The sequence below is a fragment of the Callorhinus ursinus genome, unplaced genomic scaffold (assembly GCF_003265705.2).
Source record: "Callorhinus ursinus isolate GAN/ISIS: 27379988/994484 unplaced genomic scaffold, GSC_fseal_2.0 scaffold18, whole genome shotgun sequence".
Taxonomy (NCBI): domain Eukaryota; kingdom Metazoa; phylum Chordata; class Mammalia; order Carnivora; family Otariidae; genus Callorhinus; species Callorhinus ursinus.
In genome coordinates, this window is record NW_027397080.1 from 28018602 (window position 1) to 28043330 (window position 24729).

The 24729-nt window shown below is 51.0% G+C and overlaps 1 protein-coding gene across 4 annotated transcripts in view; it reads right to left on the bottom strand.

The window, feature by feature from the left end:
* Nucleotides 1-24729, bottom strand: part of TNFRSF8 (TNF receptor superfamily member 8) — a 60579-nt gene that overhangs the window by 12907 nt on the left and 22943 nt on the right. For 2 of the 4 annotated variants that reach the window (XM_025855922.2, XM_073903337.1), the window contains exons 4-12: nucleotides 19746-19898; nucleotides 16197-16290; nucleotides 15677-15840; nucleotides 14313-14429; nucleotides 11141-11290; nucleotides 4302-4395; nucleotides 3951-4096; nucleotides 2378-2479; nucleotides 2203-2256 (exon numbers count right to left, since the gene is read on the bottom strand). In XM_025855922.2, coding sequence (XP_025711707.1) covers nucleotides 2203-2256; nucleotides 2378-2479; nucleotides 3951-4096; nucleotides 4302-4395; nucleotides 11141-11290; nucleotides 14313-14429; nucleotides 15677-15840; nucleotides 16197-16290; nucleotides 19746-19898 — 1074 coding nt within the window. The remainder of the gene's footprint in view (nucleotides 1-2202; nucleotides 2257-2377; nucleotides 2480-3950; nucleotides 4097-4301; nucleotides 4396-11140; nucleotides 11291-14312; nucleotides 14430-15676; nucleotides 15841-16196; nucleotides 16291-19745; nucleotides 19899-24729) is intronic. The other 2 variants (XM_073903335.1, XM_073903336.1) reach the window with 2 other exon arrangements.

The window sequence follows — 24729 nt, forward strand, 5'->3', positions numbered from 1 at the left end:
TGCCGAAGACACGGGCCATAAGGGCGAATCGACTCAAGAGATGGCTGGTAAGCATTGTTGCTCTGGGACAGGGAGGGCTGGGGCATGCATCGCCACCCTGCCAGCCATTAGTCCCTCGAAGCAACTGATGCTGGTCTGAATGCTCGGGACAGCGAGGACCCGTTTCTGCACCCAGCACGGAGCCACTTGGACAACGATCTGAACACGCAAATGAGCAAGCATGTGAATGAAAGCTCCGTTGCCCCTTCAGCACCCACTGCTCCGGAGGGAATGGGGCATCCACCCCGCTCCATCCGGTTTTTTTTTTTTTTTAAGATTTTATTTATTTATTTGACAGAGAGAGAGAGAGAGAGACAGAGAGAGAGAGAGACAGCGAGAGCAGGACCACAAGCAGGGGGAGTGGGAGAGGGAGAAGCAGGCCTCCCGCGGAGCAGGGAGCCCGATGCGGGGCTCGATCCCAGGACCCCGGGACCAGGACGCAAGCCGAAGGCAGACGCCCAACGACTGAGCCGCGCAGGCGCCGTCCCTCCGTTCTCGTCCTGAGCCCTGGATGCTTATCCTGGCCTCACCTACCCTCCAGCTCAGGCCTGGGAACCCAGACCCTCCAGGGACCCGCCGGAAGCCAGAGGGCCCGAAACAGCCCCAAACAGGATGGCCGCCACTGAGTCTCAAGGCTTGGTTTCTCGTAGGTCTGCCTTCTTAAGGGAAGGTACTTTTCTCTCTCTCTCTCTCTCTCTCTCTCTCTTTTTCTCTGTGGCAAAACTGCCATCACGAAGGTTTGAAGAAAAAAATAAACTGACAGCAATGGAAATTCTAATACTAGAAAAATGTCAAGAAAGCAAACACGGGTTTCAATGAGACATTAAGGCTGACAGCTCATGGAAACAGGCTTGAAACTATCAAAACACAAAAACCCCCCTTGCTAAGAGCGCACAAGCACCTGCTGTGAAACTCATCAAATTCAAAACAGGCCTCAGTGGATAGGTTTTGTGCCCAAGCCCAAAGGCGGACTGCAGTGACGGTCACCGAGGCTCCTGTGGAGACGGGGGGCCAGAGGGCCGTGACTTGGCACGAGGCTGCCCACTGGGCTCGCGGGTGGACACTGGAGGTGGACAAAGCCTGAGGGGAGGGAGGCGGAGGGGACAGGTCTGAGCCCTCCACAAACAAAGCCCACAACCTCAAGGACCGGCGCCTGAGACTTGGGTCTCATCGGTTGTGTGGCCCTGGCCAGCTATCCCCCTTTCTGAGCCTTGACTCCTCCTTATGGAATGGAGACAGATCATCACCCACATCTCTCGGGGTTCCCAGATCGATGAGACCCTCTATGGGAGCCTGCCTTGAAACCAGAAAGGGAAGCTCGGAAATTCGTGTTCACTCCTTCCCTGTGGTCAGAGCCCAGCACACAGTAGGTGCTCAATCAGTGCTTGTGGAGTGCTGACGAAGACCTTGCCCTGCCTGCAAATGGCTGCATAGGGGAGAAAAGGCGCGCGTACACACACACACACACACACACACACACACACACAACCAGGTGAGGGCTGGGAGTAGGTCAGGGGCTCTGACAGGTGGTCTGCAAAAGTTGGCCTGGAAGCTGGGCTGAGCTCAGAGAGCCAGGGGCAGGGAGTGCTTCAGAACAGCGTAGACATCAGAAGGCCCTGAGACTCCTGGTGAGGCGAAAGGCCCCCAACACAGGCCGGCCCGTCGGCCGGCAACCGCCACCTGCGGCGCCACACACCCTCTGAGGTAGGCCCCACCGTCCCCTTTTACAGTGAGGAAACCGAGGCACAGAGGAACGAAGAAACCCACCGGGGCCATACAGCTAGCTCGTAAGCGGCAGGACCAGGATTCCAGCCCTATCAGCCCGCCCTACAGACCCCTATGCCCCTCGCTGCCAGCAGAAGGGACGCAGAGCAGTGGCGAGGGGAGGAAGGGGTAGGGAGGCCAGGAAGGAAGGGAAGGCATTCAGGAATGCCTCTCCAGGGGGTGGGCACTGTGGAGGAAAGAATGAAAGACAAGATGGACTTTAAACCTTCCTGCCAGCCTGCCCTCTGAACGCCGCGGAGGAGTGTGGAGGACGGGTCCCAACCACACTGCATTCCCGTTACAGATGAGGCTGTGCGCAGAGGGAGCCCCAGACCCAGGGCCTCGAGCAGCTTTGTCCATGGGGCCCGAGTAGCCCCCTGTGGACATCTGGACACTTACCCACGGGCTCCACCTTGAGCCGGAAGGTCTGGACAGGGTAGCAGAGGTGGAGCTCTGGAACGACAGAGGAGTTAGCCGGAGAGTCTCCAAGGGCCTCCGAGGGCAGCGCAGAGACCCGGCCCGCCCAGCGCGGGGCACCTGCCCTCCCCCAGGCCCCAGGGACACATCCACTCACTCTGCTGAATCCACTTCCTGCAGGCCCTCCGGTGGCACAGGAGGAAGGACACGGAGCCCAGGACCACCACCAGCAGCAGGACCGTCCAGAAGAGCACTGGCCCTGGAACACAGAGGCAGCCCTGCACCCTCGGCCCTGATGCTTGGGGGCTCTGAAGTCTACACCATGGCAGTGCGCCAGGGGGCCCCGCTGCAACCTCCCTACACGGCCCTCACCCCAGACTATGTTCTCCTTCTCCTGGGACACAGACACCATCAGGGCTGGCAGGACCCGGTCCTTCCCCAAGCAGGAACTGAGACCCAGACCCTCTGCCTCCCTGGTGCAGCCCTTATCCACCTACCCTCCCTCCCCTGGCTCGAGGGGGCCCATCAGGGAGGCTAAACGGTTCACAGAAACAAACCATTTCTAGACCGTGAGAAATTGAGGCGTCGAAGAGTCAGAGGAAGGAACTGAGGTCCAAAAGAACATGGTCTGGGGGCCCTGGAGGAGGGCCTATGCCAGGTGTGGCCCTGGGGCAGTCGGCAGCACATTCAGTGTGGCTGGAGTCGGGGGGGGGGGGGGGGGGCGCGGGCAGGTGGAGCAGAGAGGAGGGTGAAGTGGGAAGTCTGGTAGGACTCCCAGCTCCCCTCCAGATGGGCAGGCAGGGGGTCTTCTCTGCACATACACCCACTCAGCACCTGTTCCCTGAATATCACGTAGGCACCATTACCATCTCCTTTTACAAACGAGGCAAACTGAGGCTGGCAAAGATTAAGTAACTCACTAAAATGGCAAAGGGTAAACCGCAAGAATCACGGCTTGGGCCAGGCCAGGCCAGGCGGCTCCAGCACCCACACACTTAACCGCTATGTGGGTATTTTTTTTTTACAACTTAACTCAGTACTTAATTTGTTCCTTTTTTTCCTGTGTCCCTTATGAAGATGGTGTATCTAGTCACTGTTAAGTCCACGTTCAGGTGTTAAAAAGTAGTAGGTGCCATGTATGTGCTTCTCAAACTTTAACGTGCCTGCAGATCTCCTGGGACCATGTTCCAATACAGACTGTGGTTCAGTGGGGCTGGGGTGCAGCCCTGAATTTGCTCTTCTAACAAGTTGCTGATGCTGCAAGTCCAGGGCTGCGCTTTGAGGTCGGCTGGCCGGAGGACTGCCGCCACCTAGTGTTTGACACCAGAACTGCAAGCCCCAAACCGAAGCCTACCTTAGAATGCCTCCAAGGAGCCCCGGTAAGGTGCTAGCTACGTATACCCCACTGCACCCCACTGCTTACTGCCCTGCGTGGTCCGTGCAACAAAAATGAGGCTCAAAGGAATTAAGCAACTAGTCAAGGTCATGTCTTCGTTCTCCAGGTATTTTCTGAGTAGCAATTACGGGCCATGGGGATGAAGCTGTGAATAAAATCCCTGCCCAGAATCGAGGAACAATCACTAGCAAGTGACAGAGGCACAGCCCCAGCTCAAGAAACCAGAAACCTGGGGTCAGCTCTGGTCTCCCCCACCCAGTGGATGCTGCTGCCCAGGGAGAAGCCTCCCTCCTCCCGGCCCTCTGGGAGGCAGACGCTGCTCTCTAATAGTTACCTGAAACCAGAATGGGCTTTGCCGTGGAGGAGAAAGAGATGGGCGTGCTCGTTGATATGGGGGTGTCTCCCCAGGCGTGGGAGATGCCCCCTCCATGCTCCTGACTGATCTGGGGGTCTGCCGAGGACACCAGAGGGGCAGGGGCACTACCAGGAGAGAAGCCAGAAGTAAGACTGACGGTGGAGATGGAGAAAGGGAAGCGTGTGCTCAGGAACCATTCCCAGTGGTGCCAGCCCAGAGCCGGGCACACATCCTCCAAAATGTCTTGCGACCTTGGCACCGAGATCCAGCCCAGGCCCCACCTCCAGCCAGCCCCAGCCCAGCTGCCCCCAAAAGGGGCCAGGGAGTCACCTGGTGGGCGTCTTGCTGTCCTCTGGGTTGGTGCTGCACTCAGGGCAGGCCTCGGGGGGAGGTAGCTCATCTGTGGCATCCCTCTCAGCTGCACCTGCAGGGAGTGGTCTTAGAGTTGGTGTCAAGGAGCCTTACCCAGCAGGACTGGTAACTTCCCGGGAGGCGGCATGGTGAGGCCAGAAGGACATGGCAGCCAGGAAGACTCAGGCTGGTGTCCTGACCCTCTTTCCTTCTCTCCCTCTCTCCTTCCCTCCACGCAACAACTCTTTACTGAGCACCTACTATGTACCGGAGACTGTCCTGGGAGCTGGGACATAGCAGTGAGCAAAAGAGACAAGATCCCTACTGTCAGGGGGCCATTGCTGCGGTGTCTTGGCGGGGAGCTATCTAAGCAGAGGAAATTGGAGGCGGGGTGGCCCCTAGGTGGGGGAGGGAGGAGAGCGAGCACATGGGAGAGGCTGGCGAGCAGCCATGTTAAAACGTGTGCACAACGGTCCGTTGTACACAACTGTTCATAGCGGCATTCTTCATAGTAGCCAAACAAGTGGAAACAACCCAAATGTCCATCAACTGGTAAATGGGTAAATAAAATATAGTATACCTGTACCTGAAGACTGTGTGGCAATAAAAGGGAACAATGCACTCATACATGCTACAGCATGCATGAACTTCAAACGTATCATGTGCAGTGAGAGAAACCTGACACAGAGCACATGTTCTGGAAATGTCCAGAAAAGGTCCATCTAGAGGGACAGAGAGTAGGATCAGTGCTTGTACAAGCTGGGGACGGATACAGGGGTTGACTACTAAAGGCATGAGGTTTCTTAGATCGTGGTGATGGTTTTACAACTTTGTAAATGTCTTTACAATCTTTGAATTACACACTTAAAGCGAGTAGATCCTGGGGTATGTCCAGTATACTGCAACAAAGCTGTTCTTAAAAATTAGGTCTTGCTCCCCAAAGCAAGGATTTAATTAGCAAGGGGATGGGATCAGTGCAGTAGATCACATCCCCGGCCCACCTCCTCAGGTGGGGAGGTGTCTGTGTCCCCGCCTCACCAATGCCCTGTGACTCGGATGGTCGGTCGGTGGGGCAGGATGGAAGGAACAGTGTGCCTGTTCCCAGCCTGGGCCTTTCTGCACTTCCACCAGGGCTGTAAGGAGAGGATGCTCTGGCACGTGGTGGTCCCCGCTGGTCCCAGAAGGATGAGAAACACTCGAAGCAAACCCAAACCAAACCTGTGAGCCCAGGCAAGACAGCAAAGGCCCCAGCTGACCGGGGGAGGAGAGCTGAACCCTGAAATGTCAACGGTGTTTTTCATCTGTTATGCCTGCAGCTAGAGCTGGCTGAGACAGTCAGGCTTGTGTCTCAAAAGATCAAAGTGGAAAAGCTGCTCCTCATCTCCAGCCAACTGTGATCTCACAGGAAGGTGGCTTGGTGGCTCTTGCCTTTCTAATTTTATGTAAAAGAGAAACCTGATAAATACATATAAATAAATAAATGTAAATACCATCTCCTGATATTTAAACATAGCCTCAATTTTTTGGAAGTTCCTTTCTTTTGAAATCAACTTTATTAAGGCATAATTTATATAGAAGAAAATGTCCCCTCAGTTACACTGTTTGATGGGTTTCGAAGAATGTATCCTTCCATGTAACTGTACCTTCATTCAAGATCTAGAACATTCCCACCATCCCAGAAAGTTCCTTCGTGACCTTCTGCCATAAATCCTCCTCCCACATTCGGGCATTACGTCACTATAGATTAGTGTGCCTGTTCTAGAATTTCATTAGACAGAATCAGGCAGTAAGTACTCTCTGGGGTCCGGCTTCTTTCTCTCGGCATAATATTTCTGAAATTCACTTGTGTTGCACGGAGTAGTCTTCCATTGTAGAGATGTACCACCATTTATTTATCCATTCACCAGTTGATGGACATCAGGGTTGTTTCCAGTTTGAAGCTACTATAAATAAGGCAGCTCTGAATGTGCTTGTACAAGTCTTTGTGAGGACATATAATCTCATTCCTCTTGATACTTCGGAGGGGGAAGCCTGTGCTGACCAGACAGAAGGCCTCTGAGGACCCATTCAAAGATGGTCTCCTCTGATCTGACCCAGCCACTCTTTTTACAGATGGGAGAGAACCACTGAGCCAGACCTAGAGCCCGAAGGCAGGACTCCTGGATTCCAGCCCACAGCACACTCCATTGGACCACGCCACCTCCTGCCTGGGGACTGAGCACATTCTTACAAGTTTACAATTAACTCCTTTTCTAGGGGTAAGAAAACTGGCCCACATTTGAAGTAGGTCAGGCCCAGCCACGATCCCTCTCTGCCCCCATGTCCCTGGCGGCGGCACCCCTCCTCTGATGCGGTACAAAGCGGATCCCCCACCCACACTCCTTTCCCTTCTAAAAAGCTTTCGTGGTGTTTCTCAGATTCTTCCTGAAACACTTTGAAGAGAAAGTGAAGCAAGGATTAATTTTCTTCTTGGATTAGTGGTGTCCTGAGGAACTCTCCCCTTTGGCGGGGGGGGGGGGTCTCCAAATAGATGCTAGGTCTTTCCTCAGGGTCACCAGACTATTACCTGAATTAGTTGAAGCCTGCAGACTTTAAGCTATGAGGAAGCTATGATAATTTCTATTTATTTGCAAATCAGTATTTGATTAAATTTAAAATGTCATTGGTTTCAACAAGAGTTGACTTTGAGAGGATTGGAGGAGTTCTTGTGTTCAAATATATCACCATGGCTACCCCCAGGTCGCACCATGAGGGGAAAGCCCTCTGGCCTCTCTCTAAGGCAGCCTCAGTCTGAGCTCCCACTGAAACACCTGCCGGAATCCAGCCACAGAACTGCAGTCCTGGGGCGCCCGGGTGGCTCAGTCGGTTAAGCCTCTGCCTTCGGCTCAGGTCATGATCCCGGGGTCCTGGGATCGAGTCCCGCATCAGGCTCCCTGCTCAGTGGGGAGTCTGCTTGTCCCTCTCTCTCTGTCCCTCCCCCAATCCCCACTCATGCTTTCTTTCACTATCTCTCTTTCTCAAATAAATAAAACCTTAAAAAAACAAAAAGTACTGCTGTCCTTCTCTAAGTGGAGAAGATGGACCCAGTGCTCCTTGGCTGCCTCTCAGCTTCTCCATGTGTATCATACCATCTGTAGCCTTCCGCCTTCCTCCCTCCTCCCTGGCGTAGTGACCCACCCCTTTTCCTCCTCCCTTAAATCTGGAGGTGAGCAGAAGGTGTTGTTTAGCCTCTACTCAGTCTGCCTGTGTTCTCTGGTAAGGGCCCACTGAAAGAGGAAAAAAAAAAAAAAGAAAAAGAAACTACCCATATTTACTCCCAATTTAGAACTAGAGAGGATATTATTTACCAGACTGAAACATTTCTCTTTAAATCCAAACACCTGATCCTTGGGCCATTTGAAGGAGAACGGTCTTAGCATTCAAGGTCAAATGGATTCTCTTTTAATGCATCCAACAAGTGCTTAAAATCAGATGAAATTTTCATCTTCATATTTGGAGTGTAAATTTCTTTTTTTTTTTTTCTTAAAGATTTTATTTATTTATTTATTTGAGAGAGAGAGAGAATGAGAGAGAGAGAGTACGAGAGGGAAGAGGGTCAGAGGGAGAAGCAGACTCCCTGCTGAGCAGGGAGCCCGATGCGGGACTCGATCCCGGGACTCCAGGATCATGACCTGAGCCGAAGGCAGTCGCTTAACCAACTGAGCCACCCAGGCGCCCTGGAGTGTAAATTTCTTGTCAGCTTTTTATTTTCCCTAGAATTCTCAACTGCCTTTCGTCTTCTTGTTGAGAAAACAATGTGCCTTTACCACATCATCAAGTTTTTCAAACATACTACTCAAGAAGTTTACTGAAATTCTTTCATTCCTGCAGACAAGACAATTCACTGGAGCCCTCCTTCATTTTTCTGTTCTTATCTGGCTCAACCGGTCTGCAATACAGCTGTCTTACTGGGACTTCCCTGCTCTCCTGCGATAGAATCACTGTTTTCTAGATTCATGGCTTTTTGTTTTGTTTTGTTTTTAGCCGCTCATTTAGCCAAATAACACCTTCAAGTAACTCTCTAAGACAGGACACATGAGGGAAAATCTTTCTGCCCTTTTAAATGTCTGAAAAAAAAAAATTTTTTTTTTTCTGCTTTCAAACTTAACTGTATCTTAACCGAATAGAAAATTCTAGGTTCAGAACTAAGAAGGAGCTGATGTGGTCTGGTAGAGAGTACTCCAGGCTGGAACTCAGGGTCCCTGTGTTCCAGTTCTAGCTCTGGTCCTCTCCATCCATAAAACTAGGTGGGTAAGATCAGGTCACGGGTGGTGACAGGCTTTGAATTGGCCCGCAAAGACACTCTGTGTGGCGAGCACAGTGATCTAGTCATCCACCTCCTAGGCATTTACTCATGAGAGACGAAAATATATGTGTACACAGAGTTGTACAAGAATGTTTGTAACTGCTTTATTCATAATTGCTCCAAACTGGAAATAACTCAAATGTCTGTCAACTAGTGAATGGGTAAATAAATACATCTGTTGTGTCTGGATACGAGTAATCTTATTCATCCTGTTTGCTCTTGGTAGGTCCATCTGAAGTCTCCTATTTTTCAGGTCAAGCACGCCAGGAAAGTTGGGGCATCCCTGTGGGTACAAGGCCCGGAGCACTCAGGGACCAGGTTAAGAGGGCCGTAAGCAATGGGAATGCAGAAGACCCAAGGCTTGGGGTAGGGGCGCACAGAGGGAATTATGGCACTTCTGCTGACATGAGGCCTGGAGTACACCAGAGTCCCGTTGGGAGGGTCACACCAAGGTGGTCACCAGACCCAGGCTGGGGCTGTGAGGTTGCCCAGGGACTGTCTACTCTGGGAGCATGACTGGGGCAGGGCACGACCAAACGTCCCCACCCATATGCTCTGCTGACAGAGGGCGCAGCAAGAAGCAGCAGATGCAGCCAAGAGAAGCCTCCTTCTTCCTGCAATGGCTCCCCAGTGTCCTCTGGCAAAGCTTAACATCGTGTTCACTAGAAGAAATACATGAAGAGTCCAATACTTTACTGCACAGCAGGTACTGAAGGTGAACTGAGAGTTGAGAGGCAATACTTGGTAACAAGCACACTTTCTAAAAGCCTTTTTTGGTACTCTTCTCTCTTACTGTTTCTTTTTCATGGCATTCTGTTCTCTAAGGATGTAACAACTTGAATTCTTCTGTGGACGCTAATTTAAAATTTTAACCGTCTATTCCTCTTCCTGAGACCATTTCTATTGCTTCATCCACAGTAAGTTTTCTGTTAATGTATCTTGTTATTCTCCATCATGCAGCTGGTTTTCCTTAACAGTCTGAATAGCTTTATTGCTCACTCATATTTACTTAAAAAGGACTCTGCTGAATATTCCAGCAGCTGGGTGTTGGGGGGGGGGGTTCTTCTGCTGTGGGGCTAGCATGGCCTTTCCACAGCAGGTCTCTTCCCTGAGGAGGAGGGCCATCTGGGAACTCCGGGCCCACGGTGGGGAGTGGGGGCCGGCAGTCTTCACTTCAGGGTGACTTAGCAGGGGTAGCCTATCAACAGGCTACACTCAGAAACACACAGCCAAAGAGGGCTTTACGCAGGGTGGTAGTACCACACCAGAAGGCCTGTTTCCCCAGCTGCTCCTTCAGTGTCTTCAGCCAAAAAGTTGATGATTTTCACCAGAGGATGAAAACCCAGGCACCATCTGTTCCAACTGCTCAGTGTCCACGGTGTACCACTGTCTCAAGTTTTTAATTTTTATTTTCAAGATGAAGTCGTACCCCACTGCACTGTTCAGTTCTCCACTTCACGCCCATCCTTCATTTTACTTGCCTGCTCTGAGCCCAGAGCCTCCGTGGGGATCTTACAAGCCAGGTACCTCTCACTTTTCCTGCAGCACTCATGGATTGAATTCCGGGGCGAGCTTCCCTCCCCCTCGTTTCGTTTGTCACCACCCTCCCATCTGTTTTCTACCTTCTAGAAATTTGTTGAAATCTCTTGTCTGTCAATTAACCTTTTTTCCACCCCACTGTCAAGAGTTTATATTTTTCCGCACTCTGGCAAATGTCTACCATCCTTTTTTTCTTTGTTTTTGCTTGTTGTTGTTTTTTATTCAAGTAAGCTCTATGCCCAATATGGGGTTCAAACTCACCACCCCAAGATCACGAGTTGCACACTCTACTGACTGAGCCAGCCAGGTGCCCCAAATGCCTACCATCTGGAGTTGGAAATGTCTTCAAAAATTTCATATTGCTCTATCTTGACTCAATGAAACAGCCTTTCAAATAAGTGAAGATTTTACCAGCCCAACGATTTCAGAAGGAAGAATTTTTTTAAAAAGCATCAGAATCTCTTACCAAGGGGCGCCTGGGTGGCTCAGGTCACGATCCCAGGATTGAGCCCTGCGTCGGGCTCTCTGCTCAGCGGGGAGCCTGCTTCTCCCTCTGCCTCTGCCTGCCACTCTACCTGCTTGTGCTCTCTCTCTCCCTCTGTCAAATAAATAAAATCTTAACCAAAAAAAAATCTTACCAAAATGCCAAATCTAGATTTTTTTCAAGGTTTTTGTTTTGTTTTGTTGGTAATCTCAACGTGGGGCTGGAACTCACAATCAAGAGTCACATGCTCTTCCAACTGAGCCAGCCAGGCACCCCCAGATCTAGACTTTATTCCACTTACCAGCTCTAACTTTCTAAACAAAACCGAAGCCCAAACCTGACCTAGTTAACAGCTAGGGTTGAAGGTCATTTGCCCGGTTGGGGGTGGAGAGAAGTTCAGCTGCAGGGGCACAGATTTCAGCCCCTTGGTTGAGGGTACCCACAGCTTACCCTGGGGTTTGGTGACCATCCCTGGTGGGCAGACGGAGTGGGGGATACAGCGGGCACAGGAGTTGGTGGCTGATGTGGCACAGAACATGCCAGATCGACATTCGCAGACTCGAGAGGAGTTCCACGTGCACGGCGCCTTCTCCACCAGGTCTTCAAAGGGACACAGAGAAGGGTCATGAGGAAGGATCTGGGATGGCAAGGGCAGGGGGTCCAGAGACCCCCCCCCCCAGGAGAGCAGAGAAGCATGTGCCTGGAAGCAAACACTCATGTGACTATTCTGTTGAGCAGATCTTTTGGCATGCTCAAAATAGGCTGAGTGGAAGAAGGTAGGGAAAAAAAAAAGAATATGGACTATACGATTATGTTCACAGAAAATGCTAGAAAACGCAAAATCTTCCGCAGTGACGGAAAGCAGAGTGATGGCCTGGGGATGCAAGCGGGGTGAGCAACGGTGGGAGGGAGGGTAAGGAACATGATGAAACTTTCTGGGGAAATCATTCTCCTTGATTGGCCGGGACGGTTTCACAGCCACACGCTATGTCAAAACGCATCGAATGGCACAACTGGAACACGTGTGTTGCGCTGCATGTCAATCCTATCGCAATAAAGCTGTTAAAAAGAAAATAATCTAGAGACCAGGGTAAGCAGGCATGGGTATAGATGAACCCACACTGGCCATGACTTGATCATTCTTTAAAAACTGGGTGAAGTCCGTCACCATCCCTGACTCCTGAATATGTTTGAAATTTTCAATGATAGGGCGCCTGGGTGGCTCAGTGAGTTAAGTGTCTGCCTTCAGCTCAGGTCATGATCTTGGGGTCCTGGGATCGAGCCCCGGGTCAGGCTCCATGCTCAGCAGGGAGTCTGCTTCTCCCTCTCCCTCTGCCCCTCCCCCCAACTCGTGCTCTCTCTCTCTCTCTCTCTCAAATAAATGAATAAAATCTTTTAAAAAAACGAAATTTTCAATGATAAGAAGGGTTTTGTTTCCCCAAAATAAAAAAAATAAAATGTTAGAGGTTTTGTAAAAGCAAGCATGTGATAATGCATTTACATATGCTTGGGAACACTTTATGTGCTCTAAATGGGTGAAACTAGAATGACTGCATTAGTAGATTAGATAAATGTGACTTGCTCATGAGGACTTTTCTCAATCACTTAAGAGACCTCAAATGATAAAGAACCTCACAGTCTCTTCCTGAAACCTCCAGAGAGAGTGGGCATTGGGGAGGACGTGGAGCATTTGTGTAGATGGCAAGAGTGAGCTCAGAGTGAGAGAGAGGACTTGGGACAGTGACAGCTATTGTCACAACTATAGCTATAAACATCATCGATTGTGTGCTAGGCAGTATTAGTATCATTGAGTGGGGGGGGGTCCTGGGTGGCTCAGTCAGTTAAGCATCCGACTCTTGGTCATGATCTCGGGGTTGCGAGACCCAGCCCTGCGTGGGGAATCTGTGCTCAGCGGGGAGTCGGCTTCAAACTCCCTCCCTCTCCTTCTCCCTCCCTCACCCCCACGTGCACACTCTCTCTCTCAAAATAGATAAATAAACTCTTTTTTTAAAAATATCACTGAGTGCATGCAAGGCAGCAGTAATACCATCGAGCGCCATTCTGCCCGGATTAACGTAGTTTGACCTATTTAACTGCCGCCACGGCTCTCTCAGGGAGTGCTGTCGTCATGCCCACTGCAGATGAGGAAACTGAGCCGCAGAGTCGTTAAGAAACCTGCTTGTGTTTATAAGCTGCAACCCGGCAGAGCCAAGACCCGAACCCGGGCTCTGGGTTCCAGAGCCTGTGCTCTTGGCCCCCGTCCCCCACCCCACGGCTTTGCAGGGCTTTCATCCTTAGAGCCGAAGGGATTCTCAGACCCAGAGCCCCCTCTTGTTTCTCTCTCTGTCATGGTGGCTATGACAGATTATATTTTTTCCAAAAACGGCCAGAGCAGTGTTTCTGGCCCCGTCTGCTCTTCCAGACCTCTGCCACTTACCCGTCGAGAGCTTTGCTCTCTTCTCCTTCTGTTGACTCTATTGGGATCTGCCAACAGAGTGACTGCCTCAAGAGGTAGAAACTGGCGGAAGTCACGCCACGTGACATCCAAGGAAAGGTCAACAGAAGGGCTAGGACTTGTCCCCAACCCTGCCGCATTCTTGGCATCCAGCCACCAGGCCTTGAGGAAGCCCCCAAGGTAGCCACACAGAGGCCAACACAGAGGGCACCTGAGGCCCTAGCCAGCAGTTGGCACCAACCCCAGACCCATGAATGAAAAGGCTTTCAGGCGATTCCCGCCTCCAGGCTTCATGAATTCCAGCTGAAATTCCAGACATCGTGGAGCAGAGACCAGCCATCCCCTCGGGGTCCTGTCTGAATTCTGACCCATGGAACTCATGAGTACAATGAGTGCTTTGTTTTTTGCCACCACGTTTTGAGAAAACCTGCTATGTGGCCTTAGTAACTGGAATGGTGTTCTTTCCTCTTTTGGCCTCCCTTGACTTTAGCCAGGGTGTGAAAGAAACCCTGGACAAGGGGCATAATCGCACACAGCCCCACCGCTCTGCAGGGGGCCGGGGCTGCAACCAGCCATGGCAGTTCGGGGCCTGGGCAGCTTCCCCTGCCCTGTGTGGCTCTCATGGTCAACGGCGGGGGCGGGGGGGGCCCGCAGCTGGTGGTGCTGTGAGGCCGTGCTGAGCTGGTCATGTACACGGCAGTCACCCAGTAAGTGCCTGTCCCGAGCATGCTCTAAGGACAGTGGAGTGACTGACCAGAGCCCAGAACCTCCAAGTTTAACCTCTGGCCCTGCTGCTCTTGAGGGCTTGTGGCCTTTGTAAGGCCTCAGTGTTCTCCTCTGTACAATGGGGACAATCATAATCCACACACCAGAAGGCAGCTACCAAAAATAACGAGACAAGCTTGGAAGAGGTAGACAATAACAAATGTTCCCTTGCAAGTGTGAGCAAATGCAAGCTCCCTGAGAAGGGGTCACCCCCATCAACACCCCCACAATCAAGAGTGGGACTCAGTAAAGGCCAACTGCTCAGAGACACCAGCGAGGTGAGCTAGGCTCCCGAAGGCTGAGCAGTCCCAGAATGAACTCGGGGTCCCCCATCCCCAGATTCTCGGCTAAGACCCCCTGCTCCCAGGAAGGAGCCCCTGGAGGGGACAACAAGGCCCTTACCTCCAGAACAGCTCACACAGGCCTTGCAGCGGCCGTCCCTGTCCAGGTAGTAGTCGGGGTCACACTGCTTCCCACAGTCCGATGACCCCTGTGCGCACGGCTGCTGCGAGGTCAGCCCTGGGGAAGGAAGCAGAGAAGCTCCAGGCCGGGCCACCTTGACAGAGGCCCCCACCTCCGCACCCGTTCGCCACCTCCGGCTCCATGGCCAGCTCCCAAACTCCACACGTGTCAGATCAATCTTTCTGAGGGAGTCCTGAAGCCCAGAAAGGGAAGGAATGTATCTGGCTATTTCTAAACTGCAATCTTTTTTTTTTTTTAGATTTTATTTATTCCTTTTTCAGAGAGAGAGAGAGAGAGAGAAAGAGCACAACAGGGGGAGTGGCAGGCAGAGAGAGAAGCAGGCTCCCCACTGAGCAAGGAGCCCAATGAGGGACTCGATCCCAGGACCCTGGGATCATGACCTGAGCTGAAGGCAGATGCTTAACTGACTGAGCCACCCAGGCGCCCATGACTACATTAAAATTTAGAAACATCTCTCTAGGGGCACCTGCGTGGCTCAGTCAGCTGAGTGTCGGACTCCTGATTTCAGCTCAGGTCATGATCTCAGCGTCCTGGGATCAAGCCCCACATCGGGCTCTGAGCTCCACGGGGAGTCTGCTTGAGGACTCTCTCACCCTCCCCTTGCTCACACATGTGCACACATGCACATGCACACGCGCTCTCTCTAATAAATAAATAAATCTTTTTTAAAAATAAAATTAAAAAACCCATCTCTTTAGCAAAGACACCATAAAGAAAATGAGAAGGCAAGCCACCGGGTGGGAGGAGGTCTTCTGCACACCACTGTGGGATGAAGGGCTCAAACCCAGAACTGTAAGAAGTCCTATTAGGAAGTCAACTAAAAAGACAAACAAACCCCAGAGAAATGAAAACATACATTCACACAAAGACCTGCTTTTCATTACAGCCAAAAAGAGGAAACAACCCAAATATCCAAAGACTACTGGATAAACGTGAGCCACCATGGAAGGCTAGTCAGTAAAAAGCAGGAGCGAACTGAGGGCCCCGTCCGTCGCCGTGGGAACCAGGAGGGCATCAGATCAATACCTGCTCCCTGGCAAGCACCTCCGTGTCGCACTTAGGAGGCACTCAAGCTGTCAAACGAATGACTTCTTCCATGATCTACTCTAGCTCTCGACGCCTTCAGCCTCCAGAGACCCGGAGACCCTCTTCTGCCCGGACTGGGAAAGACTCCAGCCCAGGGTCCCCCCACCACCGTCCCCCCGGCCTGGACCACAGGGCTCGCCCGCCAACAACACGCTGTTGTCCTGGGAACCACCCCACAGCTTCTCCGGAGAACTCACCTGGATTGGGACTGGGCTTCCGCACTGAGGAGGGAGAGCTGGGGGCTCTGGTCATTTTGGAATCATTTTCCGGGGTGAGGGAAGCACCCCCTCCAGGAAGTGTGGTCCTGGCCTTGGAGCTTGCTGAGGAAGTCCCCAGGGGCCTGGCCTGGGGGGGCCTGCTGCTGAGAGAGAAGCCAGAAATGGCACTGCCAATTCTCCTAAGGGGGCAAAGGGAGGTCTGTTCTCAAGGGCAACCATTTCCGCAGAGAAGGGGGCCCCCAGACCCTCTGCCTACAGCCTCTGGCAGCCCCGCTGTCAGCTCCTGGGAGCAAGGACTGTGTTTTCTAGGCTTTTCTCTCACGTGCTCAGGGAAGACTGAGCACACGGTGGGGCCTCAAGTGGCCTGTGGGCTTGACAGAGAGGCACCCCAGAATCCTGACACCCTGGGCTGAACCCCACCCACATCACAGCCAGCTGGGCTCCAGGCATCCTGTGGGCCAGGACAGCCAAGTTCAGCTGGATGGGGAAGGGGAGTCACCTGGCGGGCGCCTGGCAGGCTTCGGGGCTGGTGCTGCAGTCAGGGCTGGTCACTGGGGAGAGTGGCTCACAGATGGTGTCCCTCTCTGCTGTACCTGCGGGGGGGGAGGGGACACAGCAATGCAGGAGGGACAGATGCCACAGAGGAGTCAGGAGGTTCACTGAGACACACTGAGGAGACGTCATGGAGGAGCCTGAAGACTCTAGACATAGATCTTTTACCACCACAACCCAGAGTTCGGAATGAGGTGCTTGGAAACGGAGCAGCCATCTGATGTTTGTGCCTGCCGTGTGTCTGGTCCCTGTTGTGGTAAAGCACCCCGATTTCCCCTGGGGAATACTCTCCAATCTCAGTATCTGTGTTCAGGGGCTGAGACTGACTCACATCCCTCCCTTCCAGGAGCAAACACAGAGCAGGTTGGACCCATCGATCCATTTCATTCCTCTGACCCTGATGAACTGGTTCAGGGATGGGCACATGACCCAAGGCATGCCCATGAGGTACAACACCAAGGTTTTGGTTTTGGTTCTTGAAACTGTAGGATGGAGGAGCCGTCTTTCCACTGGGGTTGGGTGGGAAGCACGCCGGGAGCTGCTGGGAGGTGTCTTACAGATGCCTACACATAGGCGAGGAGAGATGAGAAACAGGAAAAGGCAGAGCTCCTGGATCCAGCCGTGCCAGACACTACCCAGAGCGAGCCCCAGACTTTGCAGTTACATGAACCAAAAAATTTTGAGATTTTGTTGCCAGCAACTCAAAGATTCCTGAAGAATACTGGGTGCAAGCAGAGTAAAGAGGAAAACACACAGCACTTTCTATCCAGCGGACCTGAGTTCGCCTGATACTTCTTTCATGTCCTCACTGTACCCATCACGCTGTGTGATATATAGTAAATGTCTAATAAATAGCATGTCCTTTTCCCCATCTGGACTCCTGTCCATTGCTTAGAAAGGGTCCCACATGTGGGATGTGGAGGCGGCATGAGCAACGCGGATGTGTCTTGTGTTTCTGAGTGCAGTGGGGTGATGAGGCCTGGCTCGGATAGTCCCTGCTCTGTAGTCTGGAGCAATTTACCCATCTCTGGACCCCAATTTCCTCAGCTGTAAAAGATGGCTAATTCAGTCTGCTTGATGGAGTTCTGAGCCCTTCAGGAGAGAACACCTGCTGCTTAGCTATGGGCTGACTCCTAAGCAGAAACGACTTTCCATTTTATGGCTGGAGAGTTGCCCTGTGGGAGCATCCACAGGCGAGTCCAGGAGTTAGCCAGCGGCGCTGTCCCATAGACACACGATGGGAATCACACATGTCATCTGAAATCGCCTAGTAACCACATTTTAAAAAGTAAAAAGAAACACGTGAAGTTAATTTATTTAACCCAATAGATCTAAAATATGTCGGTAGATATCCAATATAAAAAAGAGTTAACGAGCTGTTTTACATTTTTGTCTACTACGTGTTTGAAATCCAGTGAATGTTCTACACTGGCAGCGTATCTCAACGCAAGGGGCCACTGGCTGCATGCGGCCAGCGGGACCGCTAGGGGCAGCACGGGTCCAGGGGCAGCAGAGAGAGGCCTCTGGCGCCATCATGTGGCAGTCGCAGGAACACCACAGAAAGGCCCTCACTGGCTGGAACAACAGACCTCCACTACTTTTCCCAGAGATGCAAGGGTTTCTGAGCTGGAAAGTCTCCCAAGGCCTTCTAGTGACAACTTCACATTTTACCGATGGGAGACTGAAGCCCAGGATGGGGTGGGAACACGCCCTACGGATGCAAAGCTAACAGTACCCCAGGTGTCTGATGCCCAGCCCAGAGCATTTTCCACTCCACCCCCTGGCCCTGCTTGTGGCCCTAGATGACCAGGAGCCCCATAGGCCTGGTCTTGGCCCTCACAAAGCTACACCCCAGGGAGGGAGGCCAGCACTGATCAAACCAAGAGAGATACAAATGTTCGTATCCATGTCTGCGAAAAACACTGTGTGATAAGAGATCACAATGCAGACGTGACCTGTGACAAGTCGCAGGCGGCCTCTTGAGGAAGTGACGTCTGGACAGAGAGCTCAAGGCTGAGGAGCTGACTGAGTGAACAGGAGGGAAGCGTGTCGCAGGCAGAGGGAACCGCACGCACAAAGGCCTGGTAAGAGGGAGAAGCACCACGCACCCATAGAATCGAAAGACAGCAGACCAAGCGAGGCCAGGAAAGGAGGCACCGAGCCCGAGGCTGGAGGAAGGACAACACTGCGCAGGACGGCGTACAGGATCACATCCTGGAGACTGCCTTGGGAAGACGGAGTGGGCGCCCTTTCCCCTAGCCCTCCCACTAAAGACAGCTAAACGCCATGCGCATGTGTCTGAACAGAGAAGATTCTGAACAGTGGAGAGAAGGCCTTGGAACCCAAGGAATGACACCATGGTGAGTCCCTTGGGTTTTCTCTGTTCTTCTATCCCAGACGTGGAGCCAAATAAGCCAGCAGCCCAGGAAGGCCAAACGGCCCAGACTTTAACAAAGAAGTGCCTCCAAAAACCTGTTCTCTTCTGCCAAAGAATCATGTCATTATCATTAGAGTAATGAGAAGATACTAAAGTGTTTTTTTAGCACGTGCGTGTGTGTGTGTGTGACAGAGAGAAAGAGAGAGAATCAGATTTGGTTTTGCAAGGGTGGCCCCGCCCGTCTGCCATGGGCAAGGAATGACAGCAGGAACTGGGGGTGGGGAATGGAAGAGAGAATTAGGGGAGCAGATGCTATGGGACTGGGAGATGCGCTGGCTGTGGGGCGTGAGGGAAGGAAAGGAAGAAAGGACAGTGGGAGAGAGGGTGGTAAGGATGGGGCTTTGGAAAAGGACCAGGTTAGAAGTGGGAGCGTCATGGGCTAGGTGTTGGCACTTTTCTCCCCAGTGGGCGTGGCTCCCTCTGATTCCATCTTGCCTCTTCCCCAGCCTGTGTGGCTGTGGCACCGCTATGGGGCCATGGTCCAAAGCCCACCCACTCCCCATGCCTCCCTTCTGAAAGGTGCCCTCAATACCACCCACACAGCATCCGTGCCCCTTACCTCCTTTCTGGCCATGAGCCTCCTTGTATTGTCAGAAAATTGGAAGCCCAGAGAGGGTAAGGAATTTGCCTGAGCTCACACAGCAAGTGGGAAAAGAAACCCAAGTGTCTCAGCAACTCTAACTCCCAATGCCTCAATAGTGAGTTGGGGAAAGTGGCTCTAATCCTCTGGGGAACTCCCGGGACAGAGACCTGAGGTTTGCTTCTTGTTTACCAGGCATCAGAGAACTTCTGCCCCGAGCCTCAAACCAATCCAAGACCTCATCCAGGCAGGCCTGTGCCTCCAGCCATCAGGGTCTCCTGAGCCGGGGACACAAAGTACAGGGAAGGGGGCTCTGCAGTGGCTGGTGCACCTACAGGATCTCAAAAGGAGACAGCAGTCTGTCCAACAGGAAGGAGGAAGTGGGAGGTCGGAGGTCATTTGGAGATCTGGGGCAGTGGCAGGGGAGAGGTGCAGTTGGGCCCAGATCTTGGTGTTGGGCTGAGGGTGGGGATACTTACCCTGGAACCTGACGACCATCCCTGGTGGGCAGACGGAGTGGGGGATACAGCGGGCACAGGTATTGATGACTGATGTGGCACAGAACATGCCAGGCCGGCACTCGCAGACACGGGAGGAATTCCCTGAGCAAGGCATCTTCTCCACAAGATCATCTAAGGGACACAAAGAAGGGTCACGGGGCACAGGGGTAGAATGGGGAAGGGAGCTAGAGAGCCCTCAGAGCCAGTTTGGCACATGACAGAAGATGCCGCCTTGGCCTCCCATCGGGCAGGGAGCTGGCATGCTCAGCCCTTCTTTCCAGAGTGTTCCTGCAATGAGGGCAAGAAGCCAGGTGGGGCCAATGAGGCAGCCTCCACTTCCCTGCCCAGATCCCCGGACATCAGCACAATCATATTAAAAAGAAATTAATGCCCCCGTTTTAAAATGGGCCAAAAAAAAAAAGACATGAGGAACACTTAAATGCATATTGCTACATGAAAGAAGCCAGTCTGAAAAGCCTACATGCCATGTCATTCCAACTCTGTGACATTCTGGAAAAGACCAAACTATAGAGACACTAAAAAGATCAGAGGCTGCCAAGGGTTTGGGAGGAGGATCCTAAACCTAATATTCATGTCAGTATTGCTCGTAATAGCCAAAAAGTAGAAACAACCCAAATGTCCATCAACCGACGAACGGATAAGCAAAATGTGGTCTATCCATACAATGCAATATTATTCAGCCACAAAAAGAAACAACCCATATTACGACATGGATGAAACTTGAAAACACTGCAAAATGAAAGAAGCCAGTCACTAAAAGCCACATACTAATGGCTCTGAAAGGTCCAAAGTCGGCAAATCCACACAGATAGAATGTAGAGTAGACTGTAAGGGAGTAGAATGGGAGGAGAACTGGGGGGCAGGGATTTCTTTTGGGGGAGGTGGAAGTTTTCTGAAGTCAGGTAGTGGTGGTGGCTGCACACTGTGAATACAATAAGGCCACTGTATTGCACACTTTAAAATGGTGAATTTTAGGGGCATCTGGCTGGCTGAGTCCGTAGAGCTCACCACTCTCGATCTCAGGGTCGTGAGTTCAAACCCCATGTTGGGCGTGGAGCTTACTTGCAAGAATAAATAAGTAATTTAAATTAATTTTTAAAAATAAATAAAATGGTGTATTTATCTCAAGAGAAAAAAAAATCACTGGTATAAGTAATTGGCAAATGCAAACATTCGTGGAAAGCTACACAAGGCATTCTTGGTCAGCCAGAAATGGTGAAGGCTTCCTGAAACATGGAAGGCGGTTAGGATTGCATGGAAGAAGAAGACCAAAGCCTTCAGCCCAAAATATACTTCAGCCCAAAATATACCCAAGAGGGTTCTTCTAGGAGAGGCTCGGGGGCGGGGGGGGGGTTACTCCAGTCTCCCAGTGGGTACAGGGCAGGGGCAGGCCCCAGGGAAGCGATATGGATTGCAGCAGGAGCACCCAGCTGGGTCAGTCCCCCCACGCTTCTCATCCACTTATGCCACGAATCCAGAAGCCAAGCATCTCCCCTAGGAGACTCTTGGGTGAGGTGAGCAAGACAGTGCCCCAGGGCTGATCCTATGTGGGAGGAAGGGACCCTGCAGACCCAGAAGATCAGCCACTAAAGAACACACTCCCCCACCCCAGTGATCAGATACAATGTGCAGAGGGGTCACCAAACATGAGAGAAAACCAGCACCAAGAAAAAAGAGCTCCAAACTCAAAAAGAACTCTCGAAAGAGCAGATTAAAAGAAAAGCAAAAAAACCCCAAAAACCACAGAACAAGCCGTTAGAATCAGTACAATTAATAGTCTCAGAAACTTGCAGCTATAAAACGGAATCCCCTGGAGCTCAAGGAAGGAGAGAAAGGAAGTTGAAGCCATAAAAAAAGAATCCCCTGGAGCACAATGCCGTATTCACCCGTTCATTTCATGTTGGCACACAGAAAGACTACATTTCCCAGCCTCCCTTGCAGTTGGGTTTGGATCATGTGACAGGATTCTGGCCAATGAGATGTGGACCAAAATGATAGGCATTTCTCCCAGGACTGGCCCCTAAAACCATCTCCTGAGGCTTGCTCATCTCTCTCCTCCTAGCTGTAGTGGCCCAGGAGTAGCCCTTAACTCTCGCCTGCACCGCAGGCGCAGTACTGAGGAGAGAATAAAGTCCTGAGAATTCTAGAAAATCTAAGGGAGAGGCAGACTGAGGGCAAACAATAGACATCCCTGGAAAATTCAAGGAAAAAGCCCTTAGAGTTAGCAGCCCAAACACAGTATCTCAGGCCTGGGCAAAGGTGGGAAAGGCTGCTGGACTTGCTAACTTTCAGGAAGGCAGGCCCAGCGGAAATGAGCAGAGGCCCCGGGGGTGGGGTCCACCTCTTTTCCGGCAGCAGGAGCTCTGGTAATGCCTCTGATGGAAGGGAAGGCAGATCCCTGCCCCAGCAAGGACGACGCCCATCTCTGGCTGCACTCTGCCTCCCACCCAGGCCCTCCGGCTCCTAAAATCAGTTTCAAAAGTAATACTCGGGATTCCTCAAAAAATTAAACAGGATGACCACATGATCCAACAATTCCACTGCTAAGTATATACCCCAAAAGAACTGAAAGCAGGAACCTGAACAGATTATTTGTCGACGTATGTATACAGAAGCACTATTCACAACAGCTAAAAGGTAGAAGCACCACAGTGTTCATCAACAGGAATGGATAAACAAAATGTGGCTGATCCATCCAACGGTGTATTAGCCTGACGCCCTGCTATAATGTCTTGAAGACATGATGCTCAGGGAAACAAGGCAGTCACAAAAGACAAATATTTTAGGATTCTACTTATATGAACTTCCTAGAGTAGTCAAATTCACAGAGATAGAACGGTAATTGCCAAAGGCTGGGGGCACCGTGCTAGGGAGCTAGTGTTCAATGGCGACAGAGTTATAGCTGGGGCAAATGAACAAGTTCTGGAGCTGGAAAATGGTGAGAGTGTTGCCAAAGATGTGAATGCACTTGATGCCGCTGAACAGTACACTCAAAATGGCTACAGTGATCGGGCGGCGCCTGGGTGGCTCAGTCGGTTAAGCGTCTGCCTTCGGTTTAGGTCATGATCCCGGGGTCCTGGGATGGAGTCCATGTAGGACTCCCTGCTCCACGGGAAGTCTGCTTCTCCCTCTCCCTCTCTCTCTCTTTTATAAATAAATAAAATCTTTTTTTAAAAGATTTTATTTATTTATTTGAGAGAGAGAGAAAGCAGGAGAGGGGGGAAGGTCAGAGGGAGAAGCAGACTCCCGGCTGAGCAGGGAGCCCGATGCGGGACTCGATCCTGGGACTCCAGGATCATGACCTGAGCCGAAGGCAGTCGCTTAAGCAACTGAGCCACCCAGGCGCCCAAATAAAATCTTTTTAAAAAATGGTTACAATGATCAATTTTATGTTATGTACATTTTACTACAGTATTTTTGAAAAGGAATGCTGAGCCCCCAGCTGAAGCACTGAGCAGAAAAGACAAACCAGAGCCCAGCGAGGTGGGGCGGGTGTAAAGGAGAAGTCACACCGTATCAGGGCAGAAAGAAGGCAGTAACAGAGCTGCTGCCCCTGCTAAGCTTAAGCAAAAATAGAGAAGTGCAAACACACTATAGCAGTAAAGAAGGAAGGGAGGGAGAAGGGAAGACAGAAAAAGAAAGAGAAAGATCTAAAAGAGATAGAAATACATTCTGGAAAGATAAAGAAGCCACTCTAAAACAGAAGCAATCCCAAGAGCGCTTCACACTATAAAAGAAGTTAATAAGAATATAAATCCAGTGGGACACCTGGGTGGCTCAGTCGGTTAAGCACCTGCCTTCAGCTCAGGTCATGATCCAAGGGTCCTGGGAATGAGTCCCACATCAGGCTCCTTGCTGAACGGGGAGCCTGCTTCCCCCTCTGCCTGCCACTCCCCCACTTGTGCTCCTCTCTGACAAATAAATAAATAAATTCTTAAAAAAAAAAAAGGTACAGGCACAGGTCAGTGAAATCTAACCAATCAAGCGATAAATCAAAATGAAAAATTCAGGAACAGAGAAGCTGTGTTCAATGTGCTCATAGTGCACAATGAGTAAGTTTAAATAGCAAAGTAAAGCTAACAGGCCAAGGGACTGAAGGTTACAGAAAAGAATATAAACACCATAGGTAATAACAAAGTAAAAAAAAAATGTAAGTAAGTAATAAAAGTCAGGAAGAGGACAAGGAGGCAGCAAGCTGATTACTTCATTTTTTCATTTCATTTCCTTACTTCATTACTTCATTTCATTACAGGAAGCCAATATGCTCTATCCCATCCAAAAACTGAAACGAGCAGAACATGATTTTACCACAAGAGATAGTTACTCCTTTAATGATTTCCAACTGCTTCTCGATTTTCATAGCCTCTTCTTCATTTTAGAGGGTTTTATTTTTAGAAACTGCTCTCTTGTGATTGTTTTATTTTCACTTTAGTTTCTTTCTCCTCTGATACATTTGAATAAAATTAAATGAATCACTTGAATGTCATAAACAGTGTGATCCCATCCTCTTAAAAATCCCTTTTCTCGGGGCGCCTGGGTGGCTCAGTCGGTTGAGCAGCTGCCTTCAGTACAGGTCTCAGGTCCTGGGATCGAGGCCCACCTTGGGCTCCCTGCTCAGGGGGAGTCTGCTTCTCCCTCTCCCTCTGCCCCTCCCTCTCGTGTGTGTGTGTGAGCGCCTGTGCTCTCTCTCTCTCTCTCTCTCAAATAAATAAAATCTTAAAAAAAAAAACCCTCTTCTCTATGTGTGTAGAGTCTGTCTGGCTGCGAACCTTCCCATTCTCCCCTCTATACAGAGATACAGAGACGTGTCGGTCAGACATCCAACGAGGGGGAAGGCGGCAGAGCTGGCTTCCTTCCTCACACTTCTGTATTGCTTGAATGTTTTATAATGAATGCCTATAACTTTCATTTAATACAATGCAGTCACTAATTTTAAAAACTT